We start from the raw sequence: 25,930 nt of genomic DNA, 5'->3' as shown, positions 1-25,930 counted from the left end.
AATGTCAAAAACGTACTTTATTTAAATATTTTTGAAATATATGTATATATTTCAAAATAGCACTTGGCATTAGATGTTATGAAAAAACGTCATAACAGTACCGCACTTATGGGAAATGTTTTGAAATTTATTATTTTCTCTGTAAATATTGATGTAAATTATTAAATTGTAGTTATTCCATAAATATTTGCATAATTTCCGGAAGTTTTTGACTTGCACTAAAGGTATGACCCTTTTTCAACTTTATATTTGTATATATTGTGCGTATACAATTGGGTGTTAGGTGTTATTGCGATGTAGGTGGTTTTACTAACTAATTAAATTTGAAGAATTCAAATTTCTTCTGCATGTTTAATTACTAAAGCAAAGTTATGCTCTTGTTTTGGGTTATTCGTGTCTAAAGTTGTCTCTCATTAGGATATGTTTTTTTTCCAAATCCATATGTCTCTTTAATTCGTCATGGCCGAAGTGAAAGCTTTAGAACATCCTACTTTAAAAGTTCCATACGAAGTGTTGAATAAGAAATTCCGAACAGCGCAGAAAACAATTGATCGCGAAGTATCTCACGTTCAAAATGCCGCAACCGAGTTAGAAAAGGGGCTTAGCAAGAAATCCCCTAATGTTGGTGAAATAAAAGTCCTACTAGGTGGTGTAGTAGAAAAGCTAAATATTCTTAAGAGAAAATTAGTCAGCAACCAGTCTGAAGGAAGTGTAAGTGAAGAACTTGAAGCTGCATCGGTGTGCAAAAGAAGATTAGACCATTTGAAAGATCATGGCAGCTCTCAGGAATCTGCAGTAGCACAATGGAAGAAGAAACGTTTAGATCGAATGCTTGTCGATCATTTCTTGCGTTGCGGGTACTATAATACTGCTCTAAAATTGGCCAAGCATTCAAACATTGAAGATCTTACCAATATCAATTTGTTTTTAATTTCAAAAGAAGTCGAAGAGTCCTTACAAAGACATGAAACTGCTAGTTGTCTAAATTGGTGTTATGATAACAAATCAAAACTACGGAAGCTGAAAAGTTCCTTAGAATTCAACCTACGCCAGCAGGAATTCATTGAATTAATTCGCCAAGATTTGAGAATTGAAGCCATAAAACATGCCAGAAAATACTTTTCTAATGTTGAAGAGGATCATCTGACCGAAGTGCAACATGTTATGGGTCTTCTAGCATTTCCTTTATGTACCGCCATTCACCCTTACAGGGATTATTTTGATGAAGCTAGGTGGAACAAATTGGTTTTGCAATTTAGACATGATAATTTTAAACTTTATCAGTTGAGCAATGTTTCAGTCTTCTCCGTTTCCTTACAAGCTGGATTATCTGCCTTAAAAACTCCCATATGCTATAAAGCAGAAGGGGAAAGAAATGCCGATTGCCCAGTCTGTGGACCTGCTCTTAATAAATTAGCTCAGTCATTGCCATATTCACATTGCTCACAATCAAGGCTTGTATGTTACATCTCCGGTGAACCTTTGAATGAACATAATCATCCGCTAATGCTACCAAATGGTTATGTATATGGAGAACTTTCTTTAAAAACTATGGCTGCAGACAATAATGGAAAAGTTACGTGTCCACGAACTAAAGAAGTGTTCGATTTGAAGGAGGCAGAAAAAATCTTTGTCATGTAAACTCTCTCTTTTTTTATTGTTGAACTATATGTGAAATTGCCTTCAAATATGAACTTCAAAGTTGTACAGATCTTAGTTTATACATACAATACACATATATAATGTAAGCCGAAAGTAATTATAATTTCTCTAAAGTTATTTATTATGAAAGTTCAATTGTATGTTTTAAAGAAGGACTGGATTATGTATTGATATCCTGAATTATAAACAATGTGTTGCTTTTTTAATAAAACATGTCCTCTGAAACATTTTTTTTTTTTTTTTGTTTGTTGTAAAATTGAAAATGTATAAATTGGTTTCAAACTACCTTTTCTTTTGGTGTTCAGCTCTGAGTGAAACAGATCATGAGACTGAAATTTCAACTCCAGAAAAGTCTAAAGCTATTGAAATTTTAAATGAAAGTCTTGGAGTAATTGATGAAACTCCCATAAAAAAAATTCGTCTTAGTGAAAAGACCTATCCCCAGACAAAATTAACTAAGATCACTGAAGTTTTAGGAACTCAACTATTTGCATAAAATACACCGTCAGCTCAGTCAATTCTAGCTGAGGACTGCAGTTTCGTGCTTATTAGCACTCATCAGCCCGGCATAGCCCGACTGAGTTGGAGGTGGAAAACCTCTTAAAGAAGCCTAGAGTGCCAAACAAACTGGTTTGGCACTCTAGGCTTCTTTAGGTATTTTTATGTATCGAATTCTACTTTGTGTTTATACATTTCAAAATTACATCCTCAAAGTTTCTGTGCTGGTTCTGTTTACTGAACTTTAAAGGAATAACAGATAACCAAAATTTAAGATTTTTTTGAAATTTAAAGGTTTTTTTAATTAATTGAACTATTCATAGTTTTACTACAAAATGTTTATAATATTATTAAAAAAACTAAAACATGTATATTTTGAAATAAACTTAAATTGTTAAAAATAGTTTTGTGCATTTAAAAAAGTATTTTTTTATTTATTTATTGTTTTTTTTAATTTTTAAACAAAAATGCTAAATACACCATTGCATTATTTGCTATAACTGCTGATCCCATCATGTCCCCACTCTGAAATTTTTAGGATGTATTTATTTAAACATATTAAAAAACATATTTTTTTCAAAATTTTTAAAGGACACCAACTTAAAAAAAATTTAAAAAAATGTTAAAAATTCAAGAAAAATATGCAAGTTGCATGTCAAATTAAAGCTCATGCAATTCTCTTTAAAATGAGCTGTTAACCAACCCCATAGAACTAAAATTGTAGCATTTTTAAGCACAACAGATGAGTAAAAAAAAGTGAGTTTTTACACATTTAAAAAATTAATAACTCATGAACTAAAAAAGATAGATTTTTTTAAAAAGTAGATCTGAATTTAGAATGTCAAACAGTATAATCCCTGAAATTTTCATGAAAATCTGAGATGGTAAATTTGAAAAAAAATTTTGGGTTGATTTGACATGGAATGACCCAAAGGCATTAAATCAGAGTTAGCAAGCTTTTGGCAATTGGTGGTCTTTAACGACGGTTTTTACTGTAATGTCAAAAACTTAAAGTTATGTCCAAAACCTAATTAAAATTTAGAAAAACAATAAAATTACCCTAACAAATGAGTCTTAGTTTCATAAATTTCACTTTCATACACTAAAGCAGGGCATCCAGAACTGATATTTGAACCCCTTGGGGATCCGCAGACTCTTAGTAGGTGGTCCGTGGCAAACTTTGAAAAACAAATTAAGTGGTAAGTGATATTAAAATAATATGTTTTTACTTTTGAAAACAAGAATTTTCCTTTGGAAACTGGTAAAATAATTTTTGGGTTTCAAAATTCTACAAGAATCACTTAGTTGGGGTAAAAAAGTAAGAACTGCATGAAGGGAATAGTTGGCCCAACTGTGGAGTCATAAGATTTTTCATACTATGTGATAAAATTATAAAGCCTTAATCATTTTGTGCTTTTCCTTACGGAAGTGAGGTAGTAATCTCGTGGGGAAGCCCTTTCACGCTATCTGGAACTTGTTTTTCGGAAGGGAAGTTGCCTACAGGTTTGCTGCCGGTTGCGCGGACGGTTGTTCGATTTGTTCACAACGGGGGGCTACCATTTTTTAGTCTACATCCATGTGCTTGCGCTTGTTCATCGCTTTTTGTCAATTCTGCATTTGGTTATCACACTGCGTCGCTTTAATTTGACAAAGTCTTAGGTTTTCTGGTGAAACACTGAGTTCAACTGACCAACTTTTTAAGGATGAAGATTGGCTAAACTTTCGTAGTTGTCAGATATTATTCCTGAAAAAGGGGCAGAGGTTTTCTAGGAAATAATAGCACAATTTATGATAATAACAAACTTCACACTTTCAAAAAATGAAATCCAGTTTGCTGAATCTGTGGAGAAGAGGAAGGTGAAGTATTTTTCTGTATTGAATGTTTTTTCAAAGTTAAATAATGTGGAGCCTTCAAGGGGCTCTTTGCTTGATGAAATATGTGAACACCTTTGAAGCAGAGTTGTCCTTTCAGCACTACTTAACGACATTTCAAGATAAATATGCGGTGAGATCATACATAAGTGTTCATGTCGTTTTCTGTTTCGACAAAGACACGCGGTCTGTCGAAATGTCAAAATAAATGTTTAATGAACATAACTTCTTCTGGTTACAACTTAAAATCTACCTTCCAGTATAATTAATCCAATACCCCTCCGCTCCTGCTTCATCTGGAAAACGAGAAATGCCAACTGCTCGTTGAAAAACGCAAATCAATTTCATCCATTTGCCACAACTTAACCATTGCGAACAGGGCCAGATTAAGGCATGTGCACATGGAGCCCAGGCCCATGGCACCAAAGTTAAAGAAATGTATGGAATTTCATATTGCAACTTGAGCATGATGTACATATTTAATTGAAAAAAACCCTATTCAACAATTCCAAATCCAAAATATTGTACAAGTGGGAAAAGGGGGGGGGGGCACCAAATATTGTTCGTGCCCAGTGCTTACAAAAATCATAGTCGGGGGCCCTGATTCTAAATACATATTTTCTATTGATGCAGCCCCCTAAATTAAATACTGAAGTGGTCTAGATGCTAAACTTGACATTCAACTCCAGTTATACCATTAATTAAGCCCAATATCGTAAAAGTGTCCAGCTCAAAGTGTTACTGTGACAATTGATTCTATGCTCAATTTTGAATTTTATTTGCTGTGTTACTTATTAATTTCTTTCTGTTCAATTTTATTTTTGCAATATAGAAATTCTAAATAAAGTTACGTACTGTAAATTATCTATCTCTAGTGCTCTTTTAAATAGCAAATTTCCCCTCTACCTAGTAATCTTCTATATATGTAAAAATGAATGTTTGTCTGTATGTCATCCATGAACTCAAAAACTACCCGGCAGATTTGGCTGAAACTTTCACCGTTTTTTATTTTTGGTACTGGGAATGTTTATAGACCAGTTCGAAAAAAAATCCGATCGATAGTTCCTTTGTTATTCCAATTTAAGTCGCAATCTATTGGATAAATACGAATAAAGTTTATTGGCTGCAGAAATTAATTCACGTGAAAGATCTCATTGATAAGAAGTTAGCTGTTGCCATTTTTCTTGAGTTTGAACAAATAAATTCTTTCTTTATTGTTTTATTGCTTTTCATGCAACGGGGGGATTTAAAACTTTTTCTATTTGATTTTTTTAGCGATTGATTGATCTTGCAAACTGCGTGAGTACAAAATTTGAGTATAGTCACGGCTTCACTTGATACCTGGACCAATTATTATGAAAATTGCTATATATATGTATTTTTCCACGGAGAAGGTGCATAATATGCTCATTGAAGCCACTCGCCACCAGGTGGCACTGCAGAGTAGCAACTTCTGCCCCAGTCAGCTGATTGTCATGAAAACCAGTATAATGATGTATTTTTTTTGTTGGCGTAGCAACGCGCGTCGGGTACAGCTAATAAATAATATAATTAAGTCAATTAACTACTAAGTACAAGTATCTATTCTTTTTAATGATAGGGGTCCACACTGAATATTGGTCTTTGAGAGGGGTCCGCGGGCGAAAAAGATTGGGAAGCCCTGCACTAGAGGAAACTTTTTGACCATTTTAGATTTAAAAAAAAAAAATCCCAATAAAAACCCAAACATAATGTGGATTCAACAGGCTGCTTGTCTGCAGAATGAAAGAGATGAATAAAAAGCTACTTACGGGATAAAAAGTATGATAAATATCCAGGGTTGGCTTTCTGCCGGCAGAAACTGGTTTCTGCCCTGCCGGTGGTAGAAACTGGTTATAACCGGTAAAAAAATAAAAACCGGCAGAAACTGGCAAAAACTAAAAAGCATCTTTATTAATGCAATTAATTACAAAATGATGTTTGTTTAAGTAAACTAAAAAATTTAATTCATTATAAAAAATAAAACTCATTGCCCTTGATTTAGTTTGATCAGAAAGAGAACTGTTTAACTGCAGATGCTCGTAACATTTGTATTAATCTAAAGGACGAGAATCTTAAGGGCACTTAAGAAAAAGAAGTGACATACAGATTTAAACAGGCAGTTACTGTTTGTTATTTGCTAGCTTATACGTGTGATCTAAAATGCTTGGGATTAAAATTATCATTTGCTCAAGAAAAAAATGCCAGAATTTTACTTGCGGATAGTAACCTCCATTTTATACCTAATATCACAGCTTTACAAAACAAATTGACCCTATTTCCCAAAACTTATTTTTCCAGTCAAATTTTAAAACCACCCCAATTACTACATAGTAGACCATTTTATTTAAAAAATATATACAATTGATGAAAGTTTCATGAATCTTTGCTGTATCCTTGATGGCATTGCCATCTAGTTCTTCTTTTGCGAGAGTATTCTGTTATTTCTCCTCTATTCATATTAAATTAAGAAATCATTTATATTTTCAATTCACCTTTTCTTACAGACAGCTGCAAAAGGCAAAAAACATAATTTTTGATTTTTAATGATATTGTAATTAAATTGTGGTTTGGCTAACATTTCATTATTTTCCTGTGCTAAATTCCTATTGGGTATCAAAGATTTCTTTTATGTCATTTTTTGAGTTTTTGCCGGTTTCTGCCACAAATGTGGCAGAAAAGGGGTTTTTGCCATGCCGGTTTTAAACCGGTTTCTACCAGTGGTTTTTAACCACCTTGGCAGAAACTTGCCAACCCTGTAAATATCAGTATATTAAGTAATAAAAAATGACCATTTATTACTTAAATTTTTCAGAGCTGAAAGCGCAAGGCATACATTTGTTGAGTTGAATTTGCAAACTTACACACTTAAATAAAATATACATCTTAAGTTAACATTTACATGTTCTAAATTAACTCCCATTCTAAATATTCCTTCCCTCAAAGCATGCCTTAATAAAGTACCAATTTTGGAGCCTTTTGTATACCAAGTCCATTTCTAAGTTCGGAATGGATCAATCCAAGACTGGAGAAGATTCTCTCGATGCTGAACAAGAGCAGCATAGGCCTGGGGTTCACAAACTTCTTTGACTCGTAGCACCCTTTGGAGAATTAGAACTTTCTAGTGGCACCCTAGCCCATCTTTATGGTTTGGTTAACTGCGTAAGAGCTCCAAATAAGGCTATCCAAAGTTTTAAAACCTAAAATTTATCTTCTTTACGATTATTCCAGCTTTTGCATATTTACCACAAGATTCATAAAAACTAAGAAAAAAACAAAACCAAGTGAAAATTCAATTGTGCTTCCCCGCAGTTTTAGCAAAGAAAAGCGATTTAGTCTTACTAAAAACATGGGTTCTAATAAGGAAGACTCTGGGCAAAGATTATTTCACACAAATTTGAAGACAAAAATGCCAAAAAGTACTAATAAAGAAAAATGAGCCCCAAAATGTAGGGGAGATTCTTCTACTATTTATACTGCTTATCTCCAAATTTTTAATTTTGGTACTCACATCCCTTTGTTTCTCACTTCCTTAATTTATGAAATCTCTACTTCTCTTTTAAAAATCCCTTTTACGCACAAACTTTTGCCGTTAAATTTATTCATCATGCTTCTTCTCCCTAATTTTCATCTTCCAATGTTGGTAGCTATGGCATGTTATATGTGCTAATTTAAAGATACAGTGGAAGCTGTTTAACTGAATCAGTGATTAATTGAATCAACCGCTTTATGGAATCAAATTGTCAAAAACAAAACAAAATCCAGCTTTATTGAATTAGTCACTTGATTGAATCAGCCGCGTTATGGAATCAAAACTATTTAGAACAACCGTAATTGGAAATAAGCGGCGACTACTGAATTAATAAATTCAATTTTAAGGTTTTTTCCCCTGTAGATATTCTTGACATTTGTAGGCATTTCTTGAAAAGATTTTAAATAAGGTCACTTGTAGTGAATATCCTTATTACCTACCCCCTTGCAAGCCCATTATTTAGGGGAGTCAACTGTCACCCTTCCTGGCTTTGGAAAATTAATGTATTTACATTAAAGTGGGTATGGTTTTTGGTATAATTTACATTGAGTATGTACCCTTTGCCCCCCCCCCCCACCTCACCCCCCGAGAAATTAGAAATAACAGACCTTCCTTGCCAGCTATTAATCTTTACCTATAGATACAGCTCACAGAAAATCGAGTTCAATCAATTTGCTAGTAGAAAATATTGTAGCACAATAAATAAAAGCATTAAAAAAAAAGAAGATACTGGGAATGAGAGGAACATGAATACTCGTAAAGAGTTTTAAACTGAGACTAAGGGTGAAGCGTTGTAGCATACAGTTTATCATATATTTTTTAATAGAATGCAATATAATAAAATCGGAAGTTGCTTTATTTCCCTGAAAGTAAACTTTTTACTTCCTTTTACAAAAAAGGAAGTATTGTATTCGCGAAAAAATTTTCACTCAAAAATCGCCCTTAATTTCCATTTTGCTCACCCCCAAATGAATGTTGAGTTTTTTTTTCGATTCGACCACACGCGGAAAAGTGCCTAAGAATGTATAGACACGCGAAATATCCATTTTGACCATCACCGAGGTAATTACAACGACTTTTCTCGTGACGTCTGTATGTATGTGCGTATGTGTGTATGTGCGTATGTGCGTATGTATCTCGCATAACTCAAAAATGGTATGTCCTAGAAAGTTGAAATTTGGTACATAGACTCGTAGTGGGGTCTAGTTGTGCACCTCCCCTTTTGGTTGCTTTCGGATGTTCCTAAGGGGGTCTTTTGCACCTTTTTGGGGGGAAATCATTGTTAATATCAATGCAAACTTAAGTGGTGTTACAATTTGGCGGACACTTGGCGATATATCGCCAGTCTTTTGGTCGCCAAGTTTTGTCGCCAACTTGGCGGAAAATTTGGCGATTTTTTTTATCTGGTTTTAATTTGGCCATCGTTTTTAATATTTAGAGATTAAACTATTGAATCACATTAAAATTGCCAATAATGGGAAAATGACATTAAAATGGAGTAAAAGGAAGTCATGTGAGGCACACATCAGCTCGTTACTACCTAATTTCTTACTTAAAATTCCAGGTTAATGTTTATATGTTCTCTTCTCTAATTCTTAGCTATAAACAAAATTTCCAATATTTACCTAGCTAAATTTTTTTTTGTTTTTCAGACAATTTCACTATGTCCTTTCTTCATGTTCTACAGACCAGTCTAAACATTCAGAAGTCATGTTTGATTAATCTCTCAAAGTGTTTGCTGAACTTCAATACAAACCCTGAAACATCACTGTTTGGACAGACTCTAATTTCCGTAAGGTTTCATCGGCGGAATCAGCGTATATTTCGTAAAATTAGAGGTGGGGGTCGGCCTGTTCCTCCTGGAGTTGTTCCACCAGAGCCTAGCAAATACGGTTGGCGTCCCGTTTATCCAGAAGATGGAAAATATACTATCAAGCCCTTACCAATAATCAAGATGGGTGGTCGACATCCTGAAACTGGTTAGTAAGTCAAGATTTTTGAAAGAATTATAAATTTACATATTTTGCAGTTATTTTAACAGCATCATGAAAGAAGAAATGTGAGTAATTAGGAACAATTTTGCAATTTTTTAAACGTTCCTTCGGCATTAATTCGAAGAAACAAAAGAGTGATAAATTTAAACATGGGTTCAAGATCTTATTATAGCTAGAATAATTTCCCTCTTGTTGAGAAAAATGAAAAAAAAAAAAAAACTTTTTTTCAAAAGCGTTTTAGTTAAAATTTATGCATATCATGTGGAAAATTTAGGACCATAAGCTTTGTGGTAGAGCAGTGATTCCCAACCTTTTTCAATTGTATCGTTTATTTCAAAAACCAGTCAAATGCCAAAATTGCTAGTTTAAGGAAAATATTTATAGCACCATATCAAATCATTCAATGAGGAGTACTATATTTTTTATTGGAAGAAATATACAGTGAGATCCCGTTACAAATAACTTCAAGGGGATATGTTGTTTGTTGTAACGGGAATTTCGTTTTAACGGAATTCAAACAATGTAGTGCCAATGAAATCAAGACTAAATATTTATTTCATTGAAATGGAAATTTCATTGTACTGGTATTCATTGTAACGGGATTTCACTGTATCTGAATCTGAATATATATCTTTCAGTTTAAACATTCTAATCTTTACAGAAAGATTTTAATACGAAGGTAAAAATGCTTCTTTAAAATTTTAGGATTTGTTGCTTGCAGGGTTCGCCGTGCGTATCAATCGATATATATCATGCTATATATCACGATATATATCCTATATTTATTTTGAAAATATCATGATATTTTGATAGTTTCTATATTGATTTTTTCAACAACGGTATTTTCAATATAAAAGTTACATATTAATATTGTTCATTTAGTAATCATATTAATATTGTTCATTTATTTTTTTAAATAACAAAAGGTATGTACTATTTTTTTATGATGTATTAATACATCATCAATATAACAAAGTAATACAGTATTCATTTTTATTTTATATTCATACAATTATTAGTAATGTAACAATTTTAATTCTGATTAAAAGTGCCCAATATTAAATGTTTGTCAGAAAAAAAGAAAATGCCTTATGACTGTGCACCAATACATATTTTGTATTTCTGAATTATATAACTGTGTAAAACTAGCTAACAGGAAAAAAAAAGTGAAACAGCTAATGCTAAATTAATTCCACTAAAATTGATTAAAATGTGAAGTGAAATGTTAGATATAAACAATTAAAAAAAAACCCTTAATTTTAAATCTACATATTGTAATAACAATATAAGAAAATAAAGTGTTTTAAAGATGCATTTACTATTTTGAAGACTTGAGTTTGTGCTGATTGAAAATATCGGATACATATTAAAATATCGGATATACAGGGTGTCCGAGAAAGATCCGTACAACTTTAAAAATTTATTGAAAAATAAACAATAGGGTTACAGCGAAACTAAATAGTACATAAGATAGAATAACTCAAAAAGTTTTTTTCTGCAGTATGTTTCTGACTATATATGGCGCTACATGTCACGCAAAGGAATATTAAAGCATTTTAGGTATTTCAATGGCAGATGGTGTGAAGAAAGCTCAATGTTTTTTGCATGGTTTATTGAAACAAAATCCAATAAGCATCCAAACAGCTGTAGCTACTGTTGATGTTAGCATGCTGAAACTGTTGTGGATGGAATTGGATTATCGTCTTGATATTGTTCGTGCTACGAAAGGGTCTCATAACTTAAGTTATAGGAAAAACACTTTTTGAGTTATTCTATCTAATATACTAATTAGTTTCGCTGTAACCCTATTGTTTCTTTTTCAATAAATTTTTGAAGTTGTACGAATCTTTCTCAGACACCCTGTATATCAAAATAACGGAAAATTTCCAAACCCTGGTTCCTTGCCTGGTTTTTGAAATAAATGGTTCAATTCAAAACTCCCTTTTTATCAGTTATACAACCCCATATGTGTACCTTTATTTATATGTATGCAGAAATTACACATGTTTTACGTGGTAACTTGAGTGCTTGAAACATTTTATTCACTTTTAATGCATTTATTTGAAGATATTTGTATTTATTTCAGGACGAGTAGTGGTGAGAACAATAGGTGGAGGACACAAAAAGAGATTTCGTTGGGTTGACTATAAGCGAGAAGGACCTGAAGATGGTACTACTTTAGAAGAAAAAGTTTTCCAAGTTCGATATGATCCATGCAGAACAGCAAGAATTGCTTTGGTTGCCAGTGGTGATCATAAAAGGTGGATTCTTGCTTCAGAAAATATGAAAGTAGGAGATGTAATTAAAACATCAGCAGTTATACCTAGAATACCTAGTAAGTTAACTATTTAATGCTTTTACAGTTATAAACGTTGTTACTTTATGGGAGAAAAAATAATAATAAGCTTATTCCATTTTATACTTCTGAATATAAAATGATTACTGCTTTACCAATTATTACTTAGTTAGATTAATTCTTCTTTTTTTAGTAATCGAATTATTTTGATTTAGCAATTTTTTTTTTTTTTTCATTTCCAATGTTAATGAGAAAATAATTGATTTTATTTTTTAAATATAATTACTTTGCATTACATTTAAACAAAATGCATTTAAAAATAGTACCTATCCGTCTATCATATTTGTACTCGATTCTAAAATGATACTACAAAAGATTAAAAGTTTCTAACAACTGAAATATAACTTTCTTCTTTCGTTTTAATGTTTCATCATTTTCATCAAAAAGACAAGGTTTATTGTCATCACAGAAGAAAAATTGAAGTGCAAAAGTTCCGTGTATTTCTGACTTGGGGGGGAAAATGTAAGATAAAAATCTCACACAAACATACACAATTTAAACCTTGAGAACTAAACTTTGAACAGCTGTTAGAGAACAGTCAAAGGGTAACTGAGCTTTTTATTTTCAGTAAAGCATCTTTTCTAAAGAAGTATCTGGACTCAAAAGCACCCATATAGGGGGGCAAGAGGGGGCTTGAGCCCCCCCCCCCCTTTGAAATTAGAACTTCCTTGCTTTTGTACTTTTTTCTTTGCAAACATGTAAAAACATTCTCCAACCATTAATGAATAAGTTATTAAAAATGAAATATTTCAATGACTCTATTCTGTCCTGAAATTGGTTTCCATGGAGAAAATACCCTCCTAACCCATAGAGAAAATATCTGAGCCCCCCCCCCCTTACAATTTTGCATATGGGCACCCTTGTCTGGACTTCTTATCTCTTTAAAAATGCCTAACTTTTCAGTAAACTTTAATCTCATATTTCTGAACCTCCTCTATATCTTTCATTTTGAACTATCACTTCACCTGCACATTTTTTTTCTCACGCAACCTTCTTGTTCTTTCTGTACCTGACTTAGGCATATTCACAACAAAATTGTATATTTTAGTGAAGAAAATAGGTTATAAACAATGGGAAAACTAAACAATGGTCCCACTAGATAGCGCTGATGCTTAATGGGCCTTGACAATTTGTGACTTTTCTGTGTTAAACCGATGCAGATATGATCCCGCTCATGCATCCACCAATCAATGTCAACATTCCAAAGTTTGTTTACTTTTGATTGGACGTCGCCTATTTTGACCGCAAGAGGAGCTGAGCGGAACCCCTGCATCCACCAATCAATGGCAACATAATAGAAACAAGGCCTCCCTGTTGCGCCCTCTTTTTTTGCCATGAGTTTCAGCAATTGTCACAACCTATAAGAATTAATTGGGGACATAACTAAACAAAACTTGAAATCTGCCTTTAAATTGTTGCCAAAAAAAATGAAAAAAATAATGATTATAAAGTTAATTTTCTTAATAAAAGTTAACTAATTTCATGGCTGAACTTAAGCGTCGAGGATTAAGCTTTTAAACTGATGACTCGACTTTAATCAAATAAATCTTCGAAAACTTGCTTTCTTTGAAAAAGTTTAAAAACAACCAAATCATAAATATCTGCTTATTTAGATTTAGCCTTGAAATTAATTTGTTCAACTTATTAACAATGCTAACCTTGTAATTACTTTTATTTTTTATTGGTTTCGGCAACAGTTAAAAAGCGGAAATATTTTAATTTTATAAGTAGCACTATTTTTTATTGTTTTTGTTGACAATTGAAAAACAACTACGTCACTTCCATTTGCATCAAAAGGTTGTGGATTGGAATTTCAAAGCCCTTGCATAAAAATTTTCACTTCAATAAATTGCCCGCTCTGAGCTCGCAAAATTTGTCCACTTACTGATTCAAACTGCTGTTCTGGTGAGAATGACAGTGGTGTAAGTCAGTATCCATGATTGGATCAGCAGGCCGAGTTTTTGGCTAAAAGGTGCCAGTAGTGTAACTATGGGGTCTAACGCCCCTGGCAAACTAAAGAAATTGCACCCCCCCCACCCCCCAGGGTCGCCCACATGGGAAGTCACCGGAGGAATTTTTTTGGAACATCTTGATTAATTGATTCGACAAATAGGAGGCAGCGTTGTATTTTTTTTTCTTATTTTCTTTTTTAGAATTATTTTCGATGAAGCCCTATGTTCCTTCTAAGTAGATGTTATATATGTGTATATATATTTTATACCCTCTCTAGCTCTTTTACTTACAAGTTTTTTAAAAACATTTTAAAGCATTATTCAATTTCCATAATCAAAACAAAAAACCTCTCAAAAACTTTTTTTTTAATCAGTCGAAATGCCGCCCCCCTGGCTGCTGCGCCCCTAATGAGAGCCACTCCTGCCAACCCCTAGTTACGCTACTGGAAGAAGCATCACTCACTTGTAAGTCTCTGCATATATTTGGCTTCCATTCAGCAAACCCATCATGATTATAGAATGATAGTGGTTTAAAACATTTAAAGTTACTTTAAAAGAAGTTATACGTAACTTTTCATAAAAGTTGAAGCTTAAAAAAAAACATCCAGTACTCATTTGAATTTTGACATCTTGAATTCAAGTTATGTTTTTTCGCATTCAGGAGTTGTTATAGGATGCTACTACTCATTGAATTTCTTGCTTCTACAAATGGAATGGAAAGGAAATGGCCAAGAAACTTGCACCTGTCATATTATGACTGGTGTTTTTCTAGAATAGGCAATACAAGGAATATCCATTTAAAAAAAAGAGAAAATAAATGGCGATTAGGATTTGGTGATAAAGATTTTACGACCGATATCCACCAGTACACTTATCATAAAGACTATTTACAGTGTATAACATTATGTATTTTATTTCTTATCAATCTTAAATGATGGAAATTAGTAATCTGGAAATTTTGTATTTTTAATATTTCTGTGAAGTTTTGATGTTTAAGTTCATCTACAGTGGCTCCCAAAAGTGTTTGTACACTTTGAAATTTTTTAGTAAAACCAAAATAACACTAAACTGAATTAAATAAAACCCTGTAGTTTTTTCAAAATATTGACGGATTTTCTTTTTGAAATGGGTCAAAAAACGAAGAGGCAGAAATAATACGTCACAAAAGTCATCGTTCACTCAAATATTTTCGAATAAATTCATGATTAAAATTATCATATGTCATTTTTTTGCATTGTGTGGACCCTTAAAAGTCATTTGGCTTTAATTTTTTGTTAATTTATTCCTTAATATTGTGCTTATTACTTTAAAATGACTGGTATTCATAAAAAACCACAAAAACCATTCGAAATTTGAATATTTTCCTCGCAGTAGTGGTAAATTTGTTTGAAATGTCTCTAAATTAGTTAATTTATTCTATTCTATAGTTAAGTGCTTGATAAAATGCTTTAAAGAAAAGAATTGGACCGAAAACAAGGTAAGAAAAGGTCAACCCGCAAAGTTGACAAAGTGTGATCGGAGATTTACAGTTAAATTTATGAAAAATACACATTTAAGTGCTGTAAACGCGTCTGCAGAGTTAAATGAAAATTTTTACATTTAATTTTCACCTAAAATTGTCCTTCAAGTTCTCTGATTAGCTGGACTAAATGGGTCCTCTTCCCGCAGAAATTTTCTTGGCCGTGCGAAAAACAGAAAGCTTACGCTTTTCGTCACAAAATCCATGGTAAATAAGCTCAAAACGTTTTGGCTTCACGTCTTACTTACAGATGAAGAAAAATTCAACATTTTTGGTTAAATTGTTGTCTAATTGTGACTAGAAGAAAATATTAGGAACTTAATCTTAAGAACTTAGTTGGACCTGTTAATCAGGACGGTGAAGGCGTTCTTGTGTGAGGGTGCATATCAGAATCAGGACTTGGTAGTTTGGAATTTTTTGATGAAATAAAGAATCATGCTGTTCATTTAAATATTTTAAAAACTAATTTTAAACTCTTTGCCAAAAATTTGGTTATCGGAAACAACTTTTTTTCTCATCAAAATAACAATAAGAAGCACACGGTTTTCAACATTTGCGTCTAGTGCCTCAAAAATTGTCCTAAAGTTTAGAAAATATCCCTTCAATCTCCAGATTTGAACTTAATGTAACATATTTAGCGAAATCTGGAGACTAGTTTACGAAAATACAGCTTTGAAACGAAAATAGAGCTAGAAACAGTAACACTCGAAGTGTGGTTGAGAACTTACTCAGAAATTACGCAAAAAAAAAAAAGAAGAAAGAAAGAAAAAAGAATGAAATCTATTCCCAGACGTTTAAAAGGTGTTGTTGATACTGCATGATATTCTACTAAATAATAACTTAATAAAAAGTTAGATTATTCAATAATATATACAGTGAAATACTTAACACGAAAACGCTTAACATGAAAAATCGGTTAACACGAAATGATATTGCGATCCAGATAGTGTACATAGCAATTTAATACATTATTTTTCTTTTAACATGAAGCAAAATTCGCTTAACACGAAATATTTTTTTATTTTCGATCCTCAGTGGCGAGTTTGCTACAAGTCACTGAAGAGTTTTTTCATGGAACTTTCGGGAACCAGTTCCTCTTCATTCACAGCCCCTTTTTTGTTCATGCTTTTGTCTCCATTCAACAGGGATCTTCCACTCCCTCTCTAATGAATAGAATCCTTATCTTCTACTAAAAAAGAAATGTCAAGAGTTCGGGGATAAGAAATTCCCAAGTATTTTAACACGTTTAGCACTGTTTGTTAGGTTGGTGGTTGAAACTGTTGGGCAAAGATCTAAACTCTGTGGTTCTTGTTTGAACTCTTTTTTTTTCCTGTTTTGCGGGCACAATGGGTGAGAAAAGGAAGTAAACGGCTATTTCTTTAAAAATGAAGATGGACTTGATTAATGCAGTGGATGAAAAATGCAGGATTAAAACAAAAATTTGGCATAGCCAATTCTACTCTATCAACAATAATAAACAACAGGGATCAAATTTCGTCAAGTTTGAGTCGGAGAGAAAATGGATGAGGATTGCAAAACACGAAGATCTGGAAAAAGCTTTGCTGATTTCGTTCAAGCAAGCTAGGTCACAGAATTTAGATGTGCATTCAAATGAAGAGATGACTAAAGCAATGGATGATCTCGAGCAATTTGTAGAGAATATGGCGTTGAAAAAGACAATTAAAAAAAAAGATAACTAACATGTTCTCTAAAACACAATAAATTTTTTACTTGCATTTTATTCCGATGGATGTCACCTACTAGTTGTTTGAATGGAATTCGAAATAAAATTTGATGGCATTGAAAATATTCGTAAGTATTGTTTTTTTTTATGTAAGAAATCTTTTAACACGAAAAAATATTTCGGTCCCCTCAGTTTCGTGTTAAACGTATTCCACAGTAGACATTTTTAAAAGTGTACGAAGGCTTTTGTGAGAATTTCCAGCATTTTTTGGGTTTTGATTTTAAAAAAATTAAGTTTTAATATTAAAAAAAAAATCATGTAGTTTTGTTGAAAACTGATCATAGATCTTACAATTAAATACTTATTCCAAAATATTAATTCTAACCAATGAATAGGGTCCTATTTGATTGAAAGTCGTAGGGGTACAAACACTTTTGGGAGCCACTGTATATAATTGTTTTTTTTTTTTTTTTTCTGAAAAAACATAATTTTACACAAAATAAACTTTTTTTAATGTAATGTCTGCTTGAGTTAAGCTCCAAAAAAAAAAAAAAAAAAATCAATAAAATCAAACAGCAGATGATTTGAAACTATGATGACTAAATAAATATTAAAAACAACCGTAACCATGGTAATCTGAAAAATCAGGGAAACATCAACTTTGGTCAAGTGAGAATAATAAGCAATTCGTGATTGCTCAAAAAAGAAAACCGATTTGAAATTAAAAGTTTCCCATCCTGATTTTTTTCTCGGATGTTTTTGCAAAACTTTCAGTTCTTCAAAACTTAGGATGACTTACACCACTCTCCTTCTAACCATGACATTTAATGACTTTTTGATGCTGATTTTTCTTTCTTTAGTTCGCCCAGTTGAAGGTGATGCCCATCCTATTGGAGCCCTACCTCAAGGCACCTTGGTTCACAGCATAGAAGCTGAGCCAGGAAGTGGGGGCAAATTTTGCAGAGCGGCTGGTTCTTCGGCTCAGTTTTTGAGAAAACTGGATAACAAATGCTTAGTCCAGTTACCTTCAAAACGGCAGATTTTAATTCATGAAAAATGTATGGTGGTCGTGGGACGAGTTTCTAACATTAATCATGGGAGCATACCTATTGGAAGTCCAAACAGATTACGCTGGCTGGGGAAAAGACCAGTTTCAGGGCTGTGGCATCGTAAGGATGGATACTGTGGTCGCAAAATACATCCTCCGAAACCCATTTTGGATTTATTAGCTGAACGTGAAGAAAAGCCAGAAATTTTTCAATTCACATTTAAAAAATAAAACTGTGTAATCAAATGTATTGTATTAGTTTTCAATTTGCTTTTATATTTTGAAAGGTTGAATTAAAATTTAATTGATAAATTAATAGTGTTACTTAATTGTTTTTGAGATTATATGGAATCCCATTGTGAATAGATGAAACAATAATATAATAGTGTTTTCCTACAGAAGTCAGAATTGACAATGTACAAGAGTACTATGAACGATATTAAGAACAAACTTGTCTACTATAATTAAAATCGGATTAATCTCAAACATGTGAACTATATTAGTAAAAGTATTTAAACTCTAAATGAACCACACACTGACAATAATTGAAAAATAACTTGCACCAAAAAAAAAAAAATAAAATAAATAAAAATTAAAAAAAAAAAAAAAAAACAAACAAACCTGGAACTTATATCGAGAAATCTAACTAAACATTTCACCAGCAAACTTAATTTCAAAATTCAAACTATTACATTATCATGTCTAACGTTATCTTAATCTCTTAGCCTGGTTACAAAAGCGGCTTTTGACCTCTGCTGTATTTACCAGATTCGAAAGAAACCGATGTGAAAATTCTTTCTCGCTCAACAGCAGTAGCTTAAACTTTTAGACCTTATTTGAATAAACAAGTTCAGTTCAGTAATTCTTCTCAATACATGATGCAATGGAAAGTGACGAAGTTATTTTGTACGACTTACCTGGTCAGTAGTGTCATCGTTGTGAATCCTTCTCCCTCCAGATGTAAACTTATCAATGTTTAGTAATGGTGGTTTGCTTTTGAACATGACCAAGGTTTACATTTAAGTCACACATTATTTCTTTTATGGAAAGTCAAGAATGATTATTTACTGTTACCTTTGATAGGAATTTAGTTGATAGCTTTGATACATGTAACTACTCAGAAACCAAAAAAAAAGAGCTGATGTGTGCATAACATGACTTCCTTTTACACCAATTTAATGTTATTTCTCCATTATTGCCATTGATTCAATAGTGAACTCTCTAAATATCACTAACAATTGCCGAATTGAAACCAGAATTTAAAAAAAAATCGCCAAATTTGTAGCCGATTTGGCGACCAAAAACCTGGCCATATATCGCCAAGTGTCTGCCAAATTATAACACCACTTGAGTTTGCATCGTAATTAACAATGATTTCCTCCCAAAAAGGTGTAAAAGATCCCCTTAGGAACATCCGAATGCAACCAAAAGGGAAGGTGCACAATTAGACCCCACTAGGAGTCTACGTACCAAATTTCAACTTTATAAGACATAGCGTTCTTGAGTTACACAATATACATATGTACAATACAGACGTCACGAGAAGACTCGTAATTAACTCGGGGATAGTCGAAATGGATATTTCGGGCGTCTATACGTTCTTAGGTACATATGCACGTGTGGTCGGGTCGAAAAAAAACTCAACATGCATTTGGGAGTGAACAAAATGGAAATTAAGGTCAATTTTTTCGCGAATACAATACTTCCTTTTTTGTAAAAGGAAGTAAAAAGCTGAAAGTTTTTTTTTACAAATTTTGCTGCTTTGGGGACAATACTTTTTTTTTTAAACTCATAGGGAAACAAACCATGGTTTAAATGAATATCAATTTTTTATTTCCAGATTACTTATTAGGAACTGCTTCCCCTTAGTTAGTTTTTAATTCTGATTGCTTAAATGGTTCACTAGCTTGTTATGGGACATAGTGCATCTATATTATCAAACTAAAACTTTAATGAAATGGGTAGAAATTTAACTTATTTACTTCATAAAAGAACTTCTGACACATTCTTTTTTAACTTATGTGTGGAAAAGTAGGCTTACACAATTTTCCACTTTTTCTGAATTTGAGTACCAATCTCTAAACATTTGCAATTGGTGTTTTCTATACTGCTTACTATTTCCTAAACAGTTGACAATATAAAGTGCTGAGCAAAACTACAAATTTTGTTTTTTACAATCATGAGGTTTCAGTTAAATTCTTGTTTTTCTCGTCTTTAAACTTCATTGAAAAAAAAATCTGAAAACTGAAATTCCCGGAATTACGCCAATTATCATAAAAATAGTATGTATATATGCTTTTTTTGCAGCAATTCCCAAATATGCGTACAAAATTTTTTAATGTGGACTAGTTGTAGATTGTTATGTTTACTAAATGTTAAACATTTTTAAAAGGCAGATTTAAAAAGTTTAAAGATCATGTAGAAATGCTAAATTGCAACACACTTGAAAAACAATAGTTTTAATTGTTGAATTATAATACAAACATACAATTATATACAATTACAATATATTGTCTAATTAAAATCGATCTTATCTAGCGTCGGAATGTACTAAGTAACGTTTTCTTTCCAGCAATCACATGTAATGCATCTCCTGCAAGCTGCTTTTCACTTCCTAGAAAATAAATGGCGCCTATTTAAACAATGTAGGCTTTCAAAAGTTTCTACTAAAAAATGAATTTTATAGGAAAATTATTGGGGCATTTAAAACTACACAGTAACTACATAGAAAATTGTCAATATCCTGTCAAAACGTGGAACAAAAAATAGTTTTCATTTTAATCATACACAGTAAGCATTTGTGTTCAATTAGCAGGTTTTGAGAATAATCAAATAAACAAAAACTGAATATGAAGCACCATTAAGAAAAGGCATGTAGAAAAAATGGTAGAATAAACACATCTGTCTAGGGGCAAGAGATGGTAGCAGTAGCAGGTGCTGCTATACAGAATGATGTAGAATAACTTTTCATTGAAAGCCTACCTAGGGTTTGAACTTGGCACACATATTGCTCAAACCTAAAAAAAAGGTCACCTATATCCCTTTGCTTCTCAATGCCTCGTATTAAATCAAAATTTGCTTTAAGATATTTGACATTTTATTAGACGTACAGTCGAACCTCCATATATCGAACTTCCACATATCGAAATTTTCTATATATCGAAGCACCACCAATTTCCATGTCCATTACATAGAAAAATTGTTTCTATATATCAAAAAATCTCTATATATCGGGAAAAAAAATTCGAGATATTTGTAGATTTTTTTCCACTTTAGACAGTTTGTTTCATGAAAAATGAAGGTTAGGGGAGAAAATTATGTTCACTAAAGGTTGCTACAAAACTCACAAGGAATCTAGGGTTGAGGGGCGTGTATTTAGGTCTTTGTTCCATCTGGAGTTCTTAAATTCTCTCAAGTTTTTCAAATCTTAGTTGCAACCAGTAATACAGTAAAATCAGTTTCAAGCTATCCCTGTTGTCAATTGCTTATCATTCCTAGTCTTTTTAGTTTCAGTGAAAATCATTCAAGTTAAGTCGATTGTTTTGTTACTTTTCTCTCGGTTACATTCTCAAAACTAAAATCCCCTATTGTTGCGGATCAAGTTGAATACCCGAAGAATGAAGATGTATGAAGGCGCTAAAATGTCATTTCTGGAAAATTTAGTATTAACTCAAAAACATGAAAGGGCATTACAGTTGGCGAAAATTAGCTTTAATTTTAATGCTTTAGGAGACTTTTAGGATAAACTAACATCGTTTCTATACATCGAAATTTCTACACATCGAACTTTTTCCTGCAATTTGCTACTTCAATATATGGAGATCCGACTGTATATATTTTAGCTCAGTATACACCTAACTTTACAAAGCAGCATGAACTGTGTCTATGTTTTAATAGATATCACTACTTGGTAGGACTGATTACACTGTGCGGCAAAAAACCCTTCAAAATGCTTCTGACATTTTGTCGGCTGATTCCTCCTGAATTCGATTATGACTCGTTTTCCCCCGACACGTACCAATTGTTTTTAAAGGCCCCCCAAGTTTTTTCCAATTTTCCTTAGTTTTAGAGCGATTATTTTTTTTTTGGAGGTGAAAGAAGCTTTATATTAACTGCTAACATAGTTTTGGTGGGCAAGAAAGGTTCAAAGTTCAAGATCATGGACACCGATTGCAAAAAGGGGGAATTGGGGGGTGGTAATACTCTCCCCCTCCCAAAAAAAATAGAAAAATCACAAAAAACGATCTTTTTACTCTGCTTTTTTAAAAAAGATGTTTGTAAAAAATTTTTTGATGCAGGATGAGAATATAAGCTTCGCTTCTATGACTCTTATGTTAAAAATTTTTTTTGTCATGTTAAAAAAAAAATTTAAAAAAAAAAAACTATCATGTGAATGTTGCATACCAGTTGAATTGCAGGTCTTCATTCAAAAAGACATTCTTCTGGCTGCTTCGTAAGTAAAATGAGCCCTTGTTTCGAAATAAGACAATCTTTCCCCCCATCACGCCGCCTTTTTAGAAACTCCCCATCCCTCTTCTGATTCAGGAGCCATTTTTTTTTTTTTTAATTTGGAGGGGGAAAAGAGCATTACAATAACTGTAAGCATTATTCTGAAGACTAGAGATGTGCAAAGCTCAAAATCTTGTGCATATGTACCAAAAGAGAAAAAAAAAGGGGGGGGGGATCCCCCAACCCCCAAACACACTATGCAGCAAAAAACTCTCAAATGCTTCTAAGGCTATTCTGGCTGATTCTTCTGCAAGTTGACCTCCTGAATCTGAATATGATCACTGTTTTCCTCCTACATGTATCAATTTTTGTAGAAAAGCACCCCCCCTTTTTTAATTGGGGGGGGGACAAGTTTTATTTTTTGCTACATATGCACAAGATTTTGAGCTTTGCACATCTGTAGTCATTCAGGATGATGTTTATGGTTATTGTAATGCTCTTTCCCCCCTCCAAATTAAAAAAAAAAGACTCTGAATCAGAGAAGGGGAGGTTTTAAAAAGGGGGGCGTGATGGGGGGGGGGGGAAAGGTGGTCGTATTTGGAAACAAAGGGTCTTTTTACATAAAAATCAGTCAGAAGAATGTCTTTTTGAATGAAAACCTGTGATTCAACTCATATGCAAAGTGCAATATTCACAAGAGTTTTTTTTTTTTTTTAATTTTATTACATAGCAAAAATTTTTTTTGGACATGGGAGTCATAGAAACAAGTTTTATACTCTTATTCTGCACTGAAATGTTTTTTAAAAAAGCAGAATAAAAAGATCGTTTTTCGTGATTTTTCTATTTTATTTGGGGGGGGGGGGTATACCACCCCAACTCCCCTTTTTGCTATCGGCAGGGATGAGAGTGGTCAGAGAGCAAAAAGGAGGAAATCCAAAAGAATTTTGTAAAAGGGATGATATTCAAAACCGCATCAAAATAGAACCTGAAAGCCATGACATTCAAAAATTCAACAAAAAATGGCTAATTTACCAGTTTTAAAGGTAATGTTTATTTAATTAAGTATAAGTAATAATGTTGTACAATTTGCTGCATTGTACCATTTCTAGCAAGTGTTTATTTCTAAATAAATCTAAATTTTTGAAGAAGAGGCAACAATTTCTAACCTCTGAGATCTTGAACAAAGGGTTGGGGGAGCCATAGGTCAATCTTGGCTGCATCACACAATAGTGTCAACTTTTCATATTTTTTAGGAAAAAACATTTTTTCATTAAAAACATTTGAGTTTATAGTGTTACACGAGTGAGAACATGCATTTTAAAATTAGGTCTGTTGGTTAAGTAAAAATTTACAACAGAGAGAAAAATCTAAAATTTCTTTACGTGGTAAAACATACTTTTCATAGTAAGAATCGAAAGTATATATGTATATAAACAATTGGTTATCTTTTTCCTTGCATTGGAACCCAAAATTTGTTTTTAAAAACTTCCTAATAGGATTTTGGAATCAAAAGAACAACTTGCAGGCTCCTTAATTAATCATGAAATCTCAAAACATTTACCAGGCTGTAAAGCCTAATTAATTTGAGATTCACCATAAATATTTTTTACACTTTTTTAAATACACAAAAAAGTTACCATGCCAAGTTTCAATAAAATTCGAGACTGTGGGTGCTAAGCCATTTTTTGATTGACTTTTGCATTTTTTCTAAAATAAACATAAAGAAATAAAATATTATTGAAATGATGGATAAAATAAGCAGATATAAGGAAGCACGAAGTAAAAACTCACCCAACATTAAAAATAATTGAAATACTTGCAGGATGCAAAAAGATTGAAATCTCAAACGAGGCACGCAACTTTCGGCCCAGCACGTGTTTGACGTCGTTGGCATGATTCCAAAACTTACGTTTTTGGCAGATATCGCTTAGGATGACGTTTCGAGAGGAAAAAATAGAAAGAATAAGAAATTGGGGACCGAAAATTTAAAAAAAAATCGTAATTTTTTCCGATTTTTGAGAAAAATAAGGCCTAAAAGAGGCAAAAAAAGGAGGAAAGGTTTTAAAAGCCGACAGAAAAATCCGGAATTCCGGCAAAATCTCATCCCTGTATCGGTGTCCATGATCTTGACTTTTGAACCTCTCTTTCCCGCCAAAACTATGCTAGCAGTTAATATAAAGCTCCTTTCACCTCAAAAAAAAAAAAAAAAGCTCTAAAATTAAGGGGGTACTAAAACTATAACTTGGGGGCCTTTTAAAAAAAATGATACCTATAGGGGGGAAAATGGAGGTCATATTCAGGGGTTCATTTTACATTAGAATCAGCCAACGAAATGTCAGAAGCATTTTGAAGGTTTTTTTTTTTTTGTGTAACAGTGACTTGATTAGCAAATCATACGTAGAATATGATTTTTCTGTTCATTCTTGTCCTTATACTTGATTAATTCACTTTTATAATTGTGCGTAATGTCTACCAAGTTCATCCCATTTTACTATTTCAAATGTTACTATTTTTTTTTTTAGCATCAATTGGGGATGAATATTAAGGAATATTTTGACAGAAGTATTGCAAACAAAGTAAATAAAAAATAAAACTTTAAAAGATAGTAAATTTGTGATGCTTACTCTAATTACTACTATTAAAAAATTATTTGATCAGTGGGATTTGTTGTACCACCTTCAATGACGTTGAAGGTTCGAAAAGAAAATATTAGTGTAAAATTATGCTAAAAAAAGAGGAAAGAGTCGATGAGCAGTAAGTTATCGCCCATTGAGCCAGGTCTAAGACTGAACTACATCCAAAATACCAACAGCATGGTTATGACAACCAGAGAGAACAGTTTCATCCATGCAGCAGTCTCAATGTCATAACCGGACTGTCGATATTTTGGTGTAGAAGTTTAAATGTTATCTTTAATGATAACATTTAAAGTTATCTTTAAATGATAACATTTAAAGTCTACAAAAAAGTGCTTGGGTTTGAATTTATTGATAAATGCAAAAACAATTCTATGTAATTCCCTGCAGACAATTCAGTATTGTATCAAATGATAATTCTCCTCTAGGAAATTTATACAACTTTTAAATTATTTTCAAGTAGGCTGTTAAAAAATCCTTTCTAATTTTACTTTAAAAAATGAGTATGTGCCTGCTCAACCCGTTTCCTACAGAACTTAAATAAAACAATAAAATACTAGGCTGCATTTCTTATATTTATGTTAATACACAGGCTATTTTTTTTTTCAAAGCCCGAACGGTTGCAAAATAAAAAAAAAAAACATGAGAACCCAATGGCAAAGTGTACAATGTCTCCAGTATACACATCAGGTCGCAGAGGTCATTTCTGA

The 25,930-nt window shown here is 32.6% G+C and overlaps 3 protein-coding genes across 3 annotated transcripts in view; 2 read left to right on the top strand and 1 right to left on the bottom strand.

Annotated features, from left to right (window-relative positions):
• The first annotated feature begins 87 nt into the window (after positions 1–87).
• LOC129230710 (39S ribosomal protein L2, mitochondrial-like) lies at positions 88–18,445 on the top strand. Its single transcript, XM_054865130.1, has 4 exons — positions 88–224; positions 9,235–9,561; positions 11,663–11,911; positions 17,948–18,445. The coding sequence occupies exons 2-4, from the start codon at positions 9,246–9,248 to the stop codon at positions 18,364–18,366; spliced, it is 984 nt and encodes a 327-aa protein (XP_054721105.1). The 5' UTR covers positions 88–224; positions 9,235–9,245; the 3' UTR covers positions 18,367–18,445.
• On the top strand, positions 266–1,891 carry LOC129230709 (E3 ubiquitin-protein transferase MAEA-like). Its single transcript, XM_054865129.1, has one exon. The coding sequence runs from the start codon at positions 460–462 to the stop codon at positions 1,639–1,641; it is 1,182 nt and encodes a 393-aa protein (XP_054721104.1). The 5' UTR covers positions 266–459; the 3' UTR covers positions 1,642–1,891.
• Positions 18,446–20,578: 2,133 nt separating the features above from the next.
• The window catches only part of LOC129229554 (sorting nexin-32-like), a 33,941-nt gene continuing 28,589 nt past the window's right edge, over positions 20,579–25,930 (bottom strand). Inside the window, exon 15 of the mRNA XM_054863878.1 lies at positions 20,579–20,749. The gene's annotated coding sequence lies outside the window, so the exon portion shown is untranslated. The remainder of the gene's footprint in view (positions 20,750–25,930) is intronic.

This window comes from Uloborus diversus, chromosome 9, assembly GCF_026930045.1.
Source record: "Uloborus diversus isolate 005 chromosome 9, Udiv.v.3.1, whole genome shotgun sequence".
Taxonomy (NCBI): Eukaryota; Metazoa; Arthropoda; class Arachnida; order Araneae; family Uloboridae; genus Uloborus; species Uloborus diversus.
The sequence above is the reverse complement of the archived record's forward strand: the minus strand, read 5'-3'. Positions and strand labels throughout refer to the sequence as shown.